This window comes from Peromyscus maniculatus, chromosome 21 (genome assembly GCF_049852395.1).
Source record: "Peromyscus maniculatus bairdii isolate BWxNUB_F1_BW_parent chromosome 21, HU_Pman_BW_mat_3.1, whole genome shotgun sequence".
NCBI classification, from domain to species: domain Eukaryota; kingdom Metazoa; phylum Chordata; class Mammalia; order Rodentia; family Cricetidae; genus Peromyscus; species Peromyscus maniculatus.
In genome coordinates this window covers 33,166,316-33,182,091 of record NC_134872.1, presented here as the reverse complement: position 1 = coordinate 33,182,091, position 15,776 = coordinate 33,166,316, and the positions used below count along the sequence as shown (strand labels likewise).

The following is a 15,776-nucleotide window of genomic DNA, read 5'->3' as shown; positions in this document are numbered from 1 at the left end:
CATATCCCCAACATGGGTGCGTATTCATACAGTGAGCTAAATCAAAACACTTTATATGAAGCAGTAGACTGGGAAAGGATGTGATGAGTGAAGAATGGGATTTCTTGGTTGTGATACCTCAGGTACAGCCCACAGCACAGTCTGTGGGACAGAACTACACTGCTGTCTGTTTCTTAAATGTTTGGGTTTTTGTAGACGTAACCAACCGTCTTATTAAATAAGAAACACAGAACCAATGCAAAGAAGAAAGCTAAGAGATCAGAGCTAAGAGCCTTATCTGCCTGCTTCAGCTAGCCTCTTCAGCCAAGAGACCTCTCTGAAAGAGACCTACGTCCTGTCTGTTTGTCTTTATATAGACTTTCTGTTCTGCCTTCTCATTGGTTGTAAAACCAACCACATGACTGCCTCGTTACTGTCTGTTGTACAGCCCTCCAGGTCTTCTATGGTATTGAGATTAAAGGCATGTGTCTCCAATGCTGGCTGTATCCTTGAACACACAGAGATCTACCTAGCTCTGCCTACCAAAAGTGCTGGGATTAAAGGCATGTGCCACAAACGCCCAGCTCTGCTATGGCTTGCTATTAGCTCTGACCCCCAGGCAACTTTATTTATTAACATACAAATAAAATCACATTTCAGTACAAATAAAATATCACCATAGGTTTTTTTGTGTGTGTCTGTTTTATGGTATTGAAAATTGAGCTAAGGGGGCCTCTTGCATGCTAGGAAAGACTCTACTGCTGAGCTATACCTGTAGCCCACAAATAGAGTCTGTGTAGAGCCCAGCCAAGCCCATCCATTTAATTTTATAATCTCTGGTTTGGTTTGGTTCCGTTTTCTAACAGTGCAGAATAGTTGAGTTTGTAACAGGGACCGGGTCATCTGCAACTGCATAAAAAACATGTTTCTGGCTTTAAAGAAAAAAAAAAAATGATAGCCCTGGCTGGCCTTGAACTCACAATCCTCCTGTTTCAGCCTCTAAAATAGTGTGGGGATTCTCCCTGCAGTACCACATCTGGCTTTTGTGGTTTTGATGGGAGAATTTTTTCAGCTGTGAGGATCATGTCAAAGATGCAGAGTATGGGCTGGGTGATGGCATAGCCCTTAGACTTCACTTGGGCTCCAGGAATGAGGGGAGGCAGCTGGAGGGGCCCCTGCAGAAGCAACTGAATAATGCAAGTGCCTGTGAACCAGTCCTGAGCTCTCAGTCAAAACAGCAACATGTGGGCTATGCTTTAGCTGGCTGGAAGGCTGGTCAGGAGACGTCTGTGCTGCAGGTGGTTAGGAACACACTGGAAATTATTACATGGTTATTAGGCAGCATTCTTGGGCCGCTTCCTCAGCTTCTAATTTTTCAAAGAGCAGAAATTCGGGTTCTGTCTTACATAGACTATGTGAAATGTGCAGGGCACATGTGTGGGTAACGCCCAGTGAATTTGACAGTGGAGGCACATAGTCTGTCCTGGGACGATGGGTCCTGAAGTGAAAAATGACATTAACAACTGGAATCCGGGTGAGAATGAGTTTTAAAATGTGTTCCCTTGGCACCCAGGGGCTGGCTCCTCTACCACCGTATACATCTTGGTCCCCTGCTCATGTCTGAGCTGATGCTGTTAAGCAGGCCACCAGCCAAGTGACTTCTCACTGAATACGGTTAGCTACAGCTCTCTCAATGGCTCACTCAAGTAAATTTTGTTTGTTTGTGTTTGTTTGTTTGTTGAGACAGGGTCTGGTTTTGTAGCTCTGGCTGCTCTAGAATTCATTATGTAGACCAGGTTAGTCTAGAACTTGCATCTATCCTTCTGCCCCTCTGCCTCATAAGTGTTGGGATTACAACTACCATGCTGGGCTCTGAAGTAATCTCATATCAACACAGGGCTGGGGAACTGTACCTTCCGGGAACGTGCTGGGAAGGCTGCCCACTGCCGCGGCGTCAGAGTTACTGTGAACTGTAGTTAGCAGAGAGCAGGAGAACATTTTCTGTTAAAGGGGCTTGGAACAGTGTCCATCAGAGAGGAACAGACTGTCTGGAAGAAGGGGTTCTAGTCCCATCCAAAGAGACAAGTGAGGAGCCAGGAAGACATGGATTCAAGATTAGAGCCGGCGAGTCTCCGTGAGCTTTCCTCTTTCTGATATTAGCATGAAACCTGCTGACGGGGGCTACTAGCATTCAGGTCATGCGGACTGGCAAGACTCAGGACAAGATTACAATGAAATTCTAGTTTCTTGCCTTATCAGTCTGTTGTATGGGACTGGGTAGAGAGTAGGATTTGGATTAAGCCTCTGTCCTGTGAACCTGAATCCACTACCGATGCTACACAGAATCTCTCCCAGTATTCACCTTGTTCCTTTGTTTTACGTTTTAATTGGTATATGATATTTACATTTATCTAACAAGGTAGAGTACTTTGAGTGATGATTGTAAAGAGTGAGTAGTGATCACATCACATTTCTAGGTACAGGCATGTCTGTAGTACCAGCCATTCAGAAGGCTTAGGCAAGAGGATCTCTTGAGCTGGAGTTTGAGGCAAGTCTGGCAGTGCAGAGATATCCTATCTCTTACTAACCAGCAATACCAACAAATCCCTGGTCTTGACGCTGCTATGAATGGTGTTTTTCGGTGGGACTACTGGCTGCAGCCAGCAGACTCAGAATGAAGCAGATTACACCCCTTACAGCAGGGGGGTCTCCCCCAATCAGCTGAAAACCTTCTGAGTAGAGATCAAGGTTTCCTCCAGCGTAGGAAGTCTCATGACCAACTCAGAGATAGCCTGTGTACCTCCAGCCTCCCATGGAATCTGTATGGTTCAGCAGAAGCTGAAGTGTGGGGAATGCCTCTCAGATGTCACACTTTCCACCATCATAAGAGGCAGTTCCTTGACATACCTGTACCTCCCCCCTCACTAACAGCCTGCCTTGAGTCTGTCTCAGACAGGTGAAAATTACAAAAAGCCAAGTTCCCGTCCCCAACATCCCCCTGAACTAAGATTTTTCAAACAATGTCAATGAATCAAGGGCAGACAAGTTTCTGAGACTTGTTGGGAGAGGAGGCAATGTCCCCACGAGAGTCTGTGACTTCAGAACTATCATTTCTGCCCTAGAGAGCTGGGGATTCAGAGCAGGAGCCAGGGTGTATCCTGGACCGACCGGGCAGACAGAGGAACAAGACAAACTGGTCTCCCATGGCTCACTTGCTGTTCACAAGGACATCCACAGCATCAGAGAGGCTTCAGGAGGAGCTGAGCACAGAGGGTCAATGCTGTGGCCTATGTCCCTGCTGTGCACAAAAGGGACATGAGTGTGGTACGGTCCCATCAGCTGCACTGCTTCTGAATTCAAAGCAACTCTGATCGGCATGGTTCACTTAACCGCGCACTGAGAGAGGAGAGTCTCGCAGACCATGACCTCCTTGTGAGGTAAGCAGACCAAAGCTCACATAGCTCCTGGCCACACCTAGGGCAAGAAGCAGAGACCCTGTAGGTTCTTCTTCCAGCACAATGGATCACATGGGGATGCATCATCAGGATGGATTCCAGGACTGCTCTTCTATCCCCTGCTAGAGAGGCTATGTGTGCTCACTACAGCACAAGGCCTCTGTGACTCTTCCGTCTCTACCTTCACCGTCATGTCCCCGAACCCAAGTGAAGGAAATGAGCCACCCTGTCTATGTGGACTTCCTTGTTCACTTGTCCCACACCCACGCTGGTGTAGTTCACCAAGAAGCTGCCCCACTGTTCTCTGACAACACTAGTCTTTCCTTTGTCCCTTTAACTCCCCAGGGCCCGCCTGCCTGCTCCCAGGCACGAAAGATCCTTCTAGGCAGGAAGGACAGGGCAAAGTGGAGGGGTCAGGAATCAGCAGGAGTCACGCAGAAGTGGGCAGAGCACTGCAGCGAGGGTAACAAACAAAGCCAAAGGGGAGAACAGAGACAGCAGTATGCAGAGCCTGTGGCTGGGCTGCAGCTGTGTGTCTGGGCTGCAGCTGTGTGGCTGGGCTGCATCTGTGTGGCTGGACTGCAGCAGTGTGGCTGGGCTGCAGCTGTGTGGCTGGACTGCAGCGGTGTGGCTGGGCTACAGCAGTGTGTCTGGGCTGCAGCTGTGTGTCTGGGCTGCAGCAGTGTGTCTGGGCTGCAGCTGTGTGGCTGAGCTGGAGCAGTGTGGCTGGACTGCAGCTGTGTGACTGAGCTGCAGCTGTGTGGCTGGACTGCAGCTGTGTGACTGAGCTGCAGCTGTGTGGCTGGGCTGCAGCTGTGTGGCTGAGCTGCAGCTGTGTGGCTGGACTGCAGCTGTGTGACTGAGCTGCAGCTGTGTGGCTGGGCTGCAGCTGTGTGGCTGGGCTGCAGCTGTGTGGCTGGGCTGCAGCTGTGTGGCTGGGCTGCAGCTGTGTGGCTGGGTGGTAGCAGCATGGCTGGGCTGTAAAAATGTGGCTGCCTGCAGCAGCATGGCTGGGCTGCAGGTATGGGGAGGGTCTAGAGAGACCCTGCCCACCAGAGGAATTGCTAACTGACTTTTTTGGACTCTTGTTCAGAAGACCACAGACGATTTAATTTGTTTTTCTTTTTTAGGATAGAGTCTCGTGCTGGATGTTGTCTGTTTTTGTCAACTTGATCTGAGGTAGAATCCCTGGGGAAGAGGAGCCTCAGTTACTAAAAATGCCCCCATCAGATTGGCCTGTAGGTTGATGATTGACATGGGAGGGAGCAGCCTTTGGCGGGCAATGCTCCAGTGCCCACTGTCGTACCCCACGTGGGCTCTAAGTTTCTAGTGAACGTGGCCTAGAACTCAACCATCACTGGTTGCCATGCAGCTAGCTCTGTCTTCCCCACCCCTCCCCAGCTGTGCTCTCGGGGCCGGGTCTTTCCGTTCCTGTCATAGTCATTTAAAAGTCGTATGAACCAGAGAAGTGTAGCAGTAAGAATCTACCTTACCAAAGGTCTAATTATCTGCTTTGGAAAAGTATTACTTCTCGCCCCATATATCTTCCCCAGATACTTCCCATATGTCAGTCTGTCACCCAGAACCCTGCAAGTACCTCTTCTTTGCCAAAAGCAAAGTAAGCCAAAGATAAGACAGGAAGCGGAGCTGCTTAATCGCTCTCCCACAGAAGGGGTCGGAGCTTGAGTGTTGTGGATACAGCTCAGTGGCAGAGTGTACTGGCATGCAGGAGGCTGTGAACATCCAGGGCGCCACAAGTCAGAGGCTGGCTCTAAATTGTCTCTAAGCATCATGTTCTTCACACACTGATGAGACCTGGCTACCAAATGGCACAGAATTATTCCGTTGGTTGCTTTGGATTTTAAAGTTGAAATTACAAACTCAAAACTATTGACTCGAATTGAACGCCCACCCCCACCCCACCCCGTATTCCCTCCTCTCTCTCTCTCTCTCTCTCTCTCTCTCTCTCTCTCTCTCTCTCTCTCTCTCTCTCTCTCTGTGTGTGTGTGTGTGTGTGTGTGTGTGTGTGTGTGTATGTGTGTGTGTATGTGTGTGCTCGCAGAATGGATGGGGAACATGGCACATATGTGTAGAGGTCAGAGGTCAGCCTCCGATGTTGTCCCTCAGAAGTTAGTTTTTCTCATGGGGACTTTGGGCTCGCTGATTAGCCAGGGTTGGCTGGGCTCTTCCAGACTGTGTATCATGTCTCAGCATGTGAAGACACATTCACTGAGAGCTCTTGTAGTCAGTACTGAACAGCCAGATCATCTATGCTCCTGTCACAGCAGTGTAGGCAAAATTGGAAAGACCCAGGGAGAATGGGCGGTCCCTCCACCTCCAGCATGTCCTTTCGGGAATTAACTGCTTCTGAGACTTGTAGTACTTTTCTCCTTGGTAAAAATGGTTGTCATATCTGAGGTAGGGCAGTCAGGACAGAAATAAAGGGTGACAACATCTTTCCAACAAAATGCAAGTCCCCGTGAAGAGCTCACCACGGCCCTGCCACGTGGGGGAGCACTACACATCTGTGGAAGTGGGTTACTGGGGCTGAGAATTGGAGCCTGAAGACACACTTGATCCCAATGGCCAATGAGAGCTCTTCCTTCCTGTGAGTGGCTGTTGTAAGGGTGGTCACTGAACGGTCCCAGAACTCTCTTCCTGTCACTCCCACTGTGTGAGGAAGACTGCTTGCCACATGTAAAGCAGGAATGAGCCATCAAGTAGAGAGACTAAAGGTGTCAATCAACATCCACTTGGTCAGACCAATGTGAACATTGCAGAAGATCAGTGTGAACATTGCAGAAGATTTAGTGTGAACATTGCAGAAGATCAGTGTGAACATTGCAGGAACATCAGTGTGACCATTGCAGGAACATCAGTGTGAACAACACATTAGATCAGTGTGAACATTACAGAAGATCAGTGTGAACATTGCAGGCAATTAGTGTGAACACTGCAGATCTGTGTGAACATTGCAGAAGATTTAGTGTGAACACTGTAGAATATTAGTGTGAACACTGCAGATCTGTGTGAACATTGCAGAAGATTTAGTGTGAACACTGTAGAATATTAGTGTGAACACTGCAGGAGCACCTCTTTAGACTCCTCTCCAACCTCTGCAGCTGTCCTGACATGGGGGTTTTGCAGCTCACACCCTGTGAGGGTGATGGGAATCAGGCATTTTCTGACTGAGCCATCTCCCCAGCTCCAACTTCAATTGTGTTTCTATGCATTATTACTGCTTCCATGGGCACAATAGAGTTGAAAAGTCTCCTTTGCCCAGACATCGAGTCCATACCTATAGTTCCAACTACTTGGAGGGCTGGGGCGGGAGGATCAGTTGAGCTTTCTCTCAACCCCTCCCCCACCCCATGCAGCCTCATGATATTTTCCAGATTGGTCTTAAACGTTTCGGCTCAGTTAAATCTTATTCTTTTGTTGCTGTTTTTAAATAGAAAGTCATCATGTAACTGGCTGGCCTAGAACTCAGAGATCTGCCAGTCTCCATCTATGGAGTGCTGAGATTAAAGGTGTGCCCCATCACACCTGACATTGGATGTGATTCTTAAAGAAAAATAATACTTTAAAATGGCTTTATGTTGGTCTCAGTTACCAGTGGAGCAAGCTGAATTTCTTGTAAACTTCACTTTCAAATTTAATATATTTGATAGCCCTACTTAAAAGTTTGGACTAACAAACTTCAAATTCTTAAGTAGCAGCAAAAATAAGTTAAAATTATAGGTGTTATGAATAATGAAATATTTTAAGTGCTAAAATATCTAACACATGAAGAATTTTCAACTTAAAAGCATAAGTGCAGATTGCTTTCTCAATATGTACTTTAAGACTCAGTATTCCAAGGTTAATCCACACTTTTAAAACCTTATGCACACTTTAGCAGTTACTTAATATTACCGTGGTCTCAGGGGTGTGCAACCAGTTGACACACAATACGATATTGTGATCTACAAATGTGTTGGCTGGCATTCATGGCTATCCTGGGATACAAAGTCTGTGGGCCACAGAGTGGATACAGCTGGTGATTCTAAAGTTTCTTAATGTGTCTGCTTCCCTTTGATCCTAAACCTCCCTATATTTAAAGGATTCCAAAAGTGATGTCTTGTCACTCTAAACTATTTAGTTATCTTACCTAGAATCTGGCAGTCCGGCCCAGGCTGCCTCAGCTTCCCGACTGGCCAGGTTCAGGACTGTATAAACAGACTGCCTTATGAACAGTTTGCGTTCTCTGTCTATACCCAGTTTGTCCACTAGAGGATGCCTGATGGCCTTGCTTGGACCACCGTCTGCACAGGCTCTGCCTGCCTTCCCCACAAGAACAGGTCAGAGCCCACATACCCCAAGTAACATTTCCCTGAATTCCATCTGCTCACAGATGTCTCTGTCCTCAGTCATCTTGCTATCCCCGCTGACTCCTAGTGGTCTGCTTACAGGTGCATCTGCCTACCTCATCTTCAGGGAGGGCATACACTTCCTAATGGCACTCCCATGGATGGAAAACTCTCTGCCGGCTTTGTGTAGCTAGTCAGTAGCCATGGATGACACACGCTGAAAGCTACCTGGCTCTTAGACGTAAGTGAAGACCTGTATTTCCATTGGCTGAACCAGGCAACTTGAATCTGGACAGCCTTTAATAGGTCACGCTAAGGCTATCCCCTGAATCCACCACCTATGCCTGACCACCTTTTCTAAGTCAAGTGACATCAGAATCCTGGGCCAGGTTCTCCGAGCTGCTCTAATGCCCATTTTCACATCATGCGCATGATAAGTTTTGCTTCGTAAACCCCATATTTGCATATGCGTGTCTGCGTATATTTTTGCAGTGAGGATAATCAAACCCACATGCTCGCCAGCACTCTACCACCGAGTTACACCAGTCCTCCATATATTTTCATCAGCTTACGTTGGCAGGTCTCAAACTCACAGAGATCTGCCTGCTTCTCCCTCCGGTGTGCTGGGATTAAAGGCACGGACCATTATACCTGGCCTGTTCACTCAATTTTTAAAAGAAAAGATTCCTTTTTCCTCCACAAAACCAAAAGTTGAGAGGGAGGGAGGAGAGAGAGAGAGAGAGAGAGAGAGAGAGAGAGAGAGAGAGAGAGAGAGAGAGAGAGAGAGGAGACACCATCTTCTCCAGGTGAAAAAAAAACAGACACTACCTTATCATTATGTCTAGTTCTTAATCCAATTGTGCTTCTGTCCTTTTTTGATGTCTGTCTATCTAGGACAGGACTCCATGGGACCAGGCAGAGGAATCAGCTGTCAGGCCCTAGATAAGCCACATGTAGCTCTTGACCAGTCCTGACACACCAGGACACAAGTCATAGTTGTTGAAATGACTGAGCACAAATTCAGCAAGCCGGGCAGAAAGAGAAAACACACGTACTGGGAAAAGTGAGGCAGAGGAGGAGATGTATTTCCAGGGAACGCCTGGCATTCTTTTACTGGCCAGTTCTCTCTAGCCATGGACAACCAACGGCAGATCAAGAATTTCCAAAGACAGCTGGGCAGCAGTGGCGCACCCTTTAATCCCAGCACTCGGGAGGCAGAGCCAGGTGGATCTCTGTGAGTTCGAGGCCTGCGGTCTACAGAGTGAGATCCAGGACAGGCACCAAAACTACACTGAGAAACCCTGTCTCAAAAAACCAAACCAACCAAACAAAAACATAACAAAAAACTGCTGTGGATATTGCTCTATATATAAATAAAACACTGATGGCCAGTGACCAGGCAGGAAGTAGGTGGGACAAGGAGAGAGGAGAATTCTGGGAAGCGGAAGGCTGAGGAGGGAGACTGCAGCCAGCGCCAGGAGAAGCAACATGTGAAGACGCCGGGAAGCCACCAGCCACGTGGCAAGGTATAGATTTATAAAAATGGGTTAATTTAAGATAAAAGAACAGTTAGCAAGAAGCCTGCCACGGCCATACAGTTTGTAAGCAATATAAGTCTCTGTGTTTACTTGGTTGGGTCTGAGCGGCTGTGGGACTGGCGGGTGACAAAGATTTGTCCTGACTGTGGGCAAGGCAGGAAAACTCTAGCAACAAAAAACTCCTCAAAGAAAACAAGTGTTTCCTTAGAGAACTTATACAGATTTCGCCTGCTATAATTTTCCACATGGCACAGTAAAATGGGGTTCATATAGCACTTGAAGATTATTTAAAATACACGGGAAGATGTTCTATTACCAGCATTAGGCATTTTGCATAGGGAGCTTGAGAATCTGGGGTTTTGGTAGCTGGACCTAAGCCCTGAAAACACCAAGGGGTGACTGAACTTAAGTTCCACTTAGAGATCCCACTCCTCTGAATGATACACCTCATCCCTCCCCCAGCCCCTACATCTTTTTTTTCTCCCATTTTTTTGAGACAACATGTCTCTGTGTAGCCCCGGCTGTCCTGTAGACCAGCTCTGTAGACCAGGCTGGCCTTCAACTCAGAGATCCGCCAGCTGGGAGGAGAGGTTACCACCCCCACCTCTTAGGTCCCTCACACACATCTTGTAGTTCAGGGGACAGTATTGAAGTAGCACCACCAGTGTCTATTGCCAACGGGGAGTCCCCCCCCCCCAGCCCATCCCCGGACTGGCTCAGCGCCCCCTGAGCTACGTGCACGTGCGGGAGGCACGTGTTCTGACCTGGCATGATGGTCTTCTTGCATTCCTGGCACTTGGACGAGTACTCGTTGGAATAGCAGTCCGTGCACAGCAGCTGCTCCTCCTTGGCGGCGAAGGGCTTGTCCACCAGCGAGCTCCCGCACTTGGAGCAGTGGAAGCAGCCTTCATGCCAATGCCGGTCCTTGTAGGACAAGTCCTGGAGAGCCAGACACGCCAACAGTCAGAGAGGCAAGACAGGAGAGGTCGAGCTGCTGTCTACCTCATCCCAGCATGATGGGGCACAGCGAAACTCTCGGGACAAACACGGACCCCCGTTTGGGGCCTGGGAGCCTTGGTGCGCTACGTTGCCAGAGTGCACAGGTACGTGTGCGCGCGCGCGTGCGTGCGCGCATGTGTAAAGATGGAGAGGGAGGACGCAGGGTGGCTTTTAGAAAAAAAAATGTACTTCCTGTAAAAAGTATATTCAGAAGATGGGCCGCTGAGGTCACACACACGGCAGGGAGACCCCGGGTGTGGGGGCGGTCAGATCCAGGGCAGGATCCTGGGCCCCGTGTTGGGAAGTGAATCAGGGAAGAGAAAGAGCATCTGTGTGGATAGCTGTGGGCCAGGAGAGACAAGAGACAGGGTGTCTGTTAGAGCTTCATGTCACTGCGGGCCAGGCCAGGCCCAGGGTGAGAAAGTTGACGTCCAGGTGGATCAGGATATGTTCCTGCCAGCATGGAGTTCTGGGCATCCGGAAGGCTCTAGGGAGTAAGAGTCAGGTTGTGGTGATGGAAGAAGGGCACAGGGAGGGGAAGATGAGGGCGAGCACAGAGGTGGATGGGTGTGCTCTGGACTGCCTCTCAGAGGGAGAGATGAGGGTTTGCACTGGGATGCCTGTGTTGCAGATGTCAACAATACGCCTGTGTAGGCCTTGGAAAGATAGAGGCAGAGCCTTAGTAAATAGTAACGAGGACCAGAGTCCAGGGGAGGAATCCTGTCGGCTCTGTGCTGCCCCTGATCTTGCTTGAAGAATGAGAAAAAAAAAAACGTGTCGACGCCTCCCCTAGCATTTTGAAAGCTCCAACATGGAGCGAAGTGACAGTTCTTTCATGCCCAGCTTCACGTTAGAACGTCTCTGTGCCGGCCATTGCAACCCTGACCCACACCCACACCACCAAATAGAAACAGAATATGAAGGCACCTCGTTTCCTGGGCTGACTTCCAGCTGAAACTCCCCTGAGCACCACAATAAGGCTCAAGCTTCAAGAGCAAACATCCCAAGTCCTGTGAGCTACACCCAGGTCAAGCTTAGAGAGATACGGGGCGGGAGTGGGGGAGGCCTTAACATATATCTCTTGGACTTGATCCGAAAGTCCTAAACTCAGAACTGAAACAAAACTAGAACCATTCTCTCTCTCTCTCTCTCTCTCTCTCTCTCTCTCTCTCTCTCTCTCTCTCTCTCTCTCTCCCTCTCCTCCCTCAGATCCCTGAGTGTCCAGGGGTTGATCCTTTGAGGAAGGGGACCAAGGAGACGGCTCACCAACATGCTGGTCTCCTGTAAGCCTATGAATGATGAGAGCAGTGAGAAAGGAGCAGAGGCCTAACATGACTTTTGCAGGTTTAATACTTAAATATTTTTTAGAATGTTTTTTGGCAGGGGGAGAGCACATGCACTTAGTTGCTTATTCTAAGTGAAATAAAGTATAAACTGCTTTCATTTGAACCCACGTGTCTGTGTGTTAACTCACTACAAACGGCTAAGCGAATACAATGCATATGTTATCATTATATATATAATTATATATATGATACATGATATGATATATATTTTGGGATTGGATGTAACATGGATATTCTCTCCATGTATATACTGCAATTCATTTCTTCAAAATGAAACCCATCTGGGGTCCAAATAGCAGAGAAAATAAAACAGACTCAGAGAAAATAAAACAGACACACACACACACACACACACAAAAAAAAAAAAAAAAGCCACAGAAATTTGCACTATCAATGACGATAATTAGGACTGTGTTGTAAGCTCGCAATCCTACCTAGGTCTAGAACGTAGTTAGTACTGAGGCTCAGAGACATTCCTCAGCTTGCCCCCCGTCACACAGCTGGCATGTACTCAAATCAAGCCTTGGACTCAAATCCTAATGCAAAGCTGTGGGACAGTTCAGTGGAAGGTTGCTTTTTCAGAAGTTCGCTGGCCTTCCTCTGTGATAGGTCGCCTGACCAAGGAGGGCTCTGGGCGGAAAGGCTGCAGATTGCTTTCCATGGTAGGTCACTGCTGGACAGAAGTGAGTGAGTGAAGTCAGTAGCCTCTATTGTAAGGTAGGCTATGGTTATGGGGGGGTGGGAGAAAGGGGGTGGGACAACCCTGCTAGGGTGCAGGCACTACACACACACACACACACACACACACACACACACACACACACACACTGTCACTTTTTATCAGTGAGCAGAAAAGCGACAGTTTTGTTAGTTGCTTTTCACAGGGACAAAACATCGTGACCAAGATAACTTATAAAAGAAGTATTTAATGGGGCTGAAAGTTTTAGTGGGTTAGAATCCATGGTGGTGGAGCAAAATCATGGTAGCAAGGAGAGCTGAGGTCTCACATCTCAGAACGGCAAGTAGCAGGCAGAGTACACAGTGCATTGGAGATGACAAAGGGTTTTGAAACCTTAAACTGGCCCTGAGTGACACAGTTCTTCAACCAAGGCCACACCTCCTAATCCTTCCCAAACAGCCTGAGACTTACAGGGGGCATCTCATTCAAAACACCTCAAGGGTCCAGGAAATTTGTATTTGGGGGTAACCTTCAGAACTGGTAAAAACAGAGGGGGGAAACCATAAGAACTACATTATGAAAGTGAAGCCACCAGATGTCACCAATCCCCACCCAGGTTAGTGAGTCCCTAGAAGGACAGAGTCCTCTGCACTGGTGTTATGAGATATTTGCAGAAAAACTGGCTGAGTGCTCTAAAACTCATTTTTCTTTCCACGGTGACCATTTCTGCCAGGAAAACACAACAGTTAAAGAGCGTCTTGCTGGTAGTCATGTGACACAAGTGTGACCTTAAACATGAGCACTGACTGTCATGTCCTTTAGATGGAAGCATCAGCGCAGGGCTTCAGACCTGCCCAAGGCTAAAGCCTCTACTGACTTGACTTACTCCTGATGGGACACCCCAGTTCTCAGCCACAAACCAGAAGGAAAGTGCCTGCTTCTGGCTGCGACACTTCACCTTTTGCCTCCACCGAATGCTGCCCTTCCTTTCAGGCTGCTGAAGAGTGGAGCCAAACAAACAAACAAACAAACAAACAAACAAACAAACAAACAAACATCCCATCCCACTCAGAGAGCCAAGTCAGGTACACAGAGACCACAGGAGGCCTATCAAGAGTCAGGTCAGCACTCCCAGCTGCCTTCCCAGGTCCAGGGCTCTTGGTGCACATTTCCTGAGACTTTCCTAACTCACCTCCCTCTCTTGCACATGTCCTCGAGTGCATTTGCACGAACACACACACTCCCCATGAGCAGCATAGTGCATATTAATCATTCTTAACCCTTTCTGACAGACATGTTTTCTCTGAAGGTAAATATCAACCTCTGACTATATTCCAAAATTCAGTGATGGACTGGAAAGAAAAACGCCACTAAACAGGGTTGCACAGCCGTTGTTGGCAGGTCCTGGATGGGTGGGCAGGAGGATCAGAACTGGTCCTTCCCCTCTTCCCGCTGGAGGTGGTGATGACCTTTCTGTCTCATCATCAGAGCATGTGAGATGTGCGGGCAGGAGGAGAGCCTGGTGTCACCCACTTTACGTGGTGAGTGCTGTTATGGGCTGGGTACTCCCAGAAGCAGGAGACTCAACAACTAAGGAGCCCAAGGGCCAGACCCTCAATCCTCCACACACCAGGGGCATGGCTGAGGGCGAACCCTGAGCCTCTCAACCTCAGACTTCTCCCTGGAAAGCCAGGAGGACGGTGCCTGCTGTTGGCTGTGACAGGAGAATGCCTTAAAACATGTAAAGCGCTTCTGGCAGTTTCTGTTGCGTAGAGGCTGCTCAGTGAACGCCAGCTCAAAGTCAGTCATAGAAGTGGTGACCCGAGCGTCACTCACTGGTACTAAATTTCCACACGAAGATGGCAACAAAAATCAGAATTTCTTTCATTCTTGTGTCCTCTTGGTTTTGTTTTTTGTTGCTGTTGTTGGTGTTTTTTTGTTTTTGAGTTTACTGTAGAGGCCAAGACTCAAACTCAGTATTCTCTTTTCTTAGCCTCCCCAGTGCGAGGGTTCCAGGCATGAGACACCACACCCCATTAAAAAATTTTAACATCTTAAAAGCTCCCACAGGAAGAATTCCGGCACTCTAATTTTGTATAGTGCTTATAAAATTTCCTTGGTCCTTATATTCTAAAAATATGTTTCTAAATTCATCTTGCCTATTTCAAGCTATACAATAACCCTATGAGATAAGGCTTTATGTTTAAGCATGAGTAGATTTGACGCAAGGATGCACAAAGCTATGTTTCCTCCAGCATCCCCCAATCCACACCCCCAGATTTCTACCATCACTGATTCAACAAACCAAACTCCGGTCCCATTTTTGTCTGTTTGTTTTTAGGTGGTACATCAGCATCAGCTCTTTCCAAATAGATTCCAACATGCTCACCCAGCCTTGGCTTGCTCCGGTCCTACCCTTTTATACCTCCATCCATCTCTCTCCTCCCTGGCAAAATGTGGCTCATGGGCAGGCTCTGCCCACCTCTCACCTGCCTGTGAAAGTTCTGGCCAACCCAGAACCTCAGGCAATTCTTTCAGACTCACTCATGCAAAGCCGCACGTCACTTCTGAGGCCACTGGGCTCTTCCTTGGGGTTCTCAGGCTGTGCTCTGCGATCACTTGATGATCCGGTCACATCTTCCTGCGGATCTCACTGCTTACTGTGCTAATCAGGAAGTGGTGAGAAGACGGTGCCCGAGACTGCGCATTTCACTTGTTTCAGAGCACAGAGTGGTTCCCAGGCCCGCTTGGTTTCAGTGTCTTGAGTCTTAGTGCGAGACAAGGTCTTAGTCCCAGGATTCCCTGGGGGCTCAGAGACAGTTCAAAAATGCCACTCAAAAACTGAGACGATAGCTAGGTCAGAGCTGACCAATGCTTGACATTACATGCCAAATATTCATCATGAAGGCCCAGTGCCAAGTAATCTTTCCATTCCTCAGATTCACAGCTCCAAACAGAGCTTTAGTTTTCGTGATTAGCACCATGCCAGTGTTGGCTAGTTCATTTTTTTTTTCTATCTTGTTTTGTACAAATGACTCTAATATCCACAGATTCTGAATCCTTAGGTTCAATTAACCACAGACGGAAAAGATTCGAAACGAAAACTTCATCTGTATTGAACATGCACACTTTGAGGGGCTAATATTCCCTAAACAAAACAACAGAACAATTCTTTACGTAGTGTCTATACCGCGGTGGGTATCACAAGTAGCCTAGGGAGAGTTTACAGAATGCTGGAGACCGTGTGTAGTTACATGGAAATGCTATACTCTTCTCTATAAGAGACTTGATCTTCATGTTTTACTACTAAGAGACCCTGCACCCAGTCTCTTCCAGGTACCGAGGACCACACTGCGTCATGAGCATTGACAATGACAGCACTTAGATGCTAAGGGGCGGGGCAGCTGGGACTGGCTTAGCACGCATGAAGC

The 15,776-nt window shown here is 48.0% G+C and overlaps 1 protein-coding gene across 2 annotated transcripts in view; it reads right to left on the bottom strand.

The window, feature by feature from the left end:
• Positions 1 to 15,776, bottom strand: part of Fhl2 (four and a half LIM domains 2) — a 78,181-nt gene that overhangs the window by 9,712 nt on the left and 52,693 nt on the right. For both annotated transcript variants that reach the window (XM_006986062.4, XM_006986063.4), the window contains exon 3: positions 10,086 to 10,260. In XM_006986062.4, the coding sequence (XP_006986124.1) occupies positions 10,086 to 10,260 (175 nt within the window). The remainder of the gene's footprint in view (positions 1 to 10,085; positions 10,261 to 15,776) is intronic.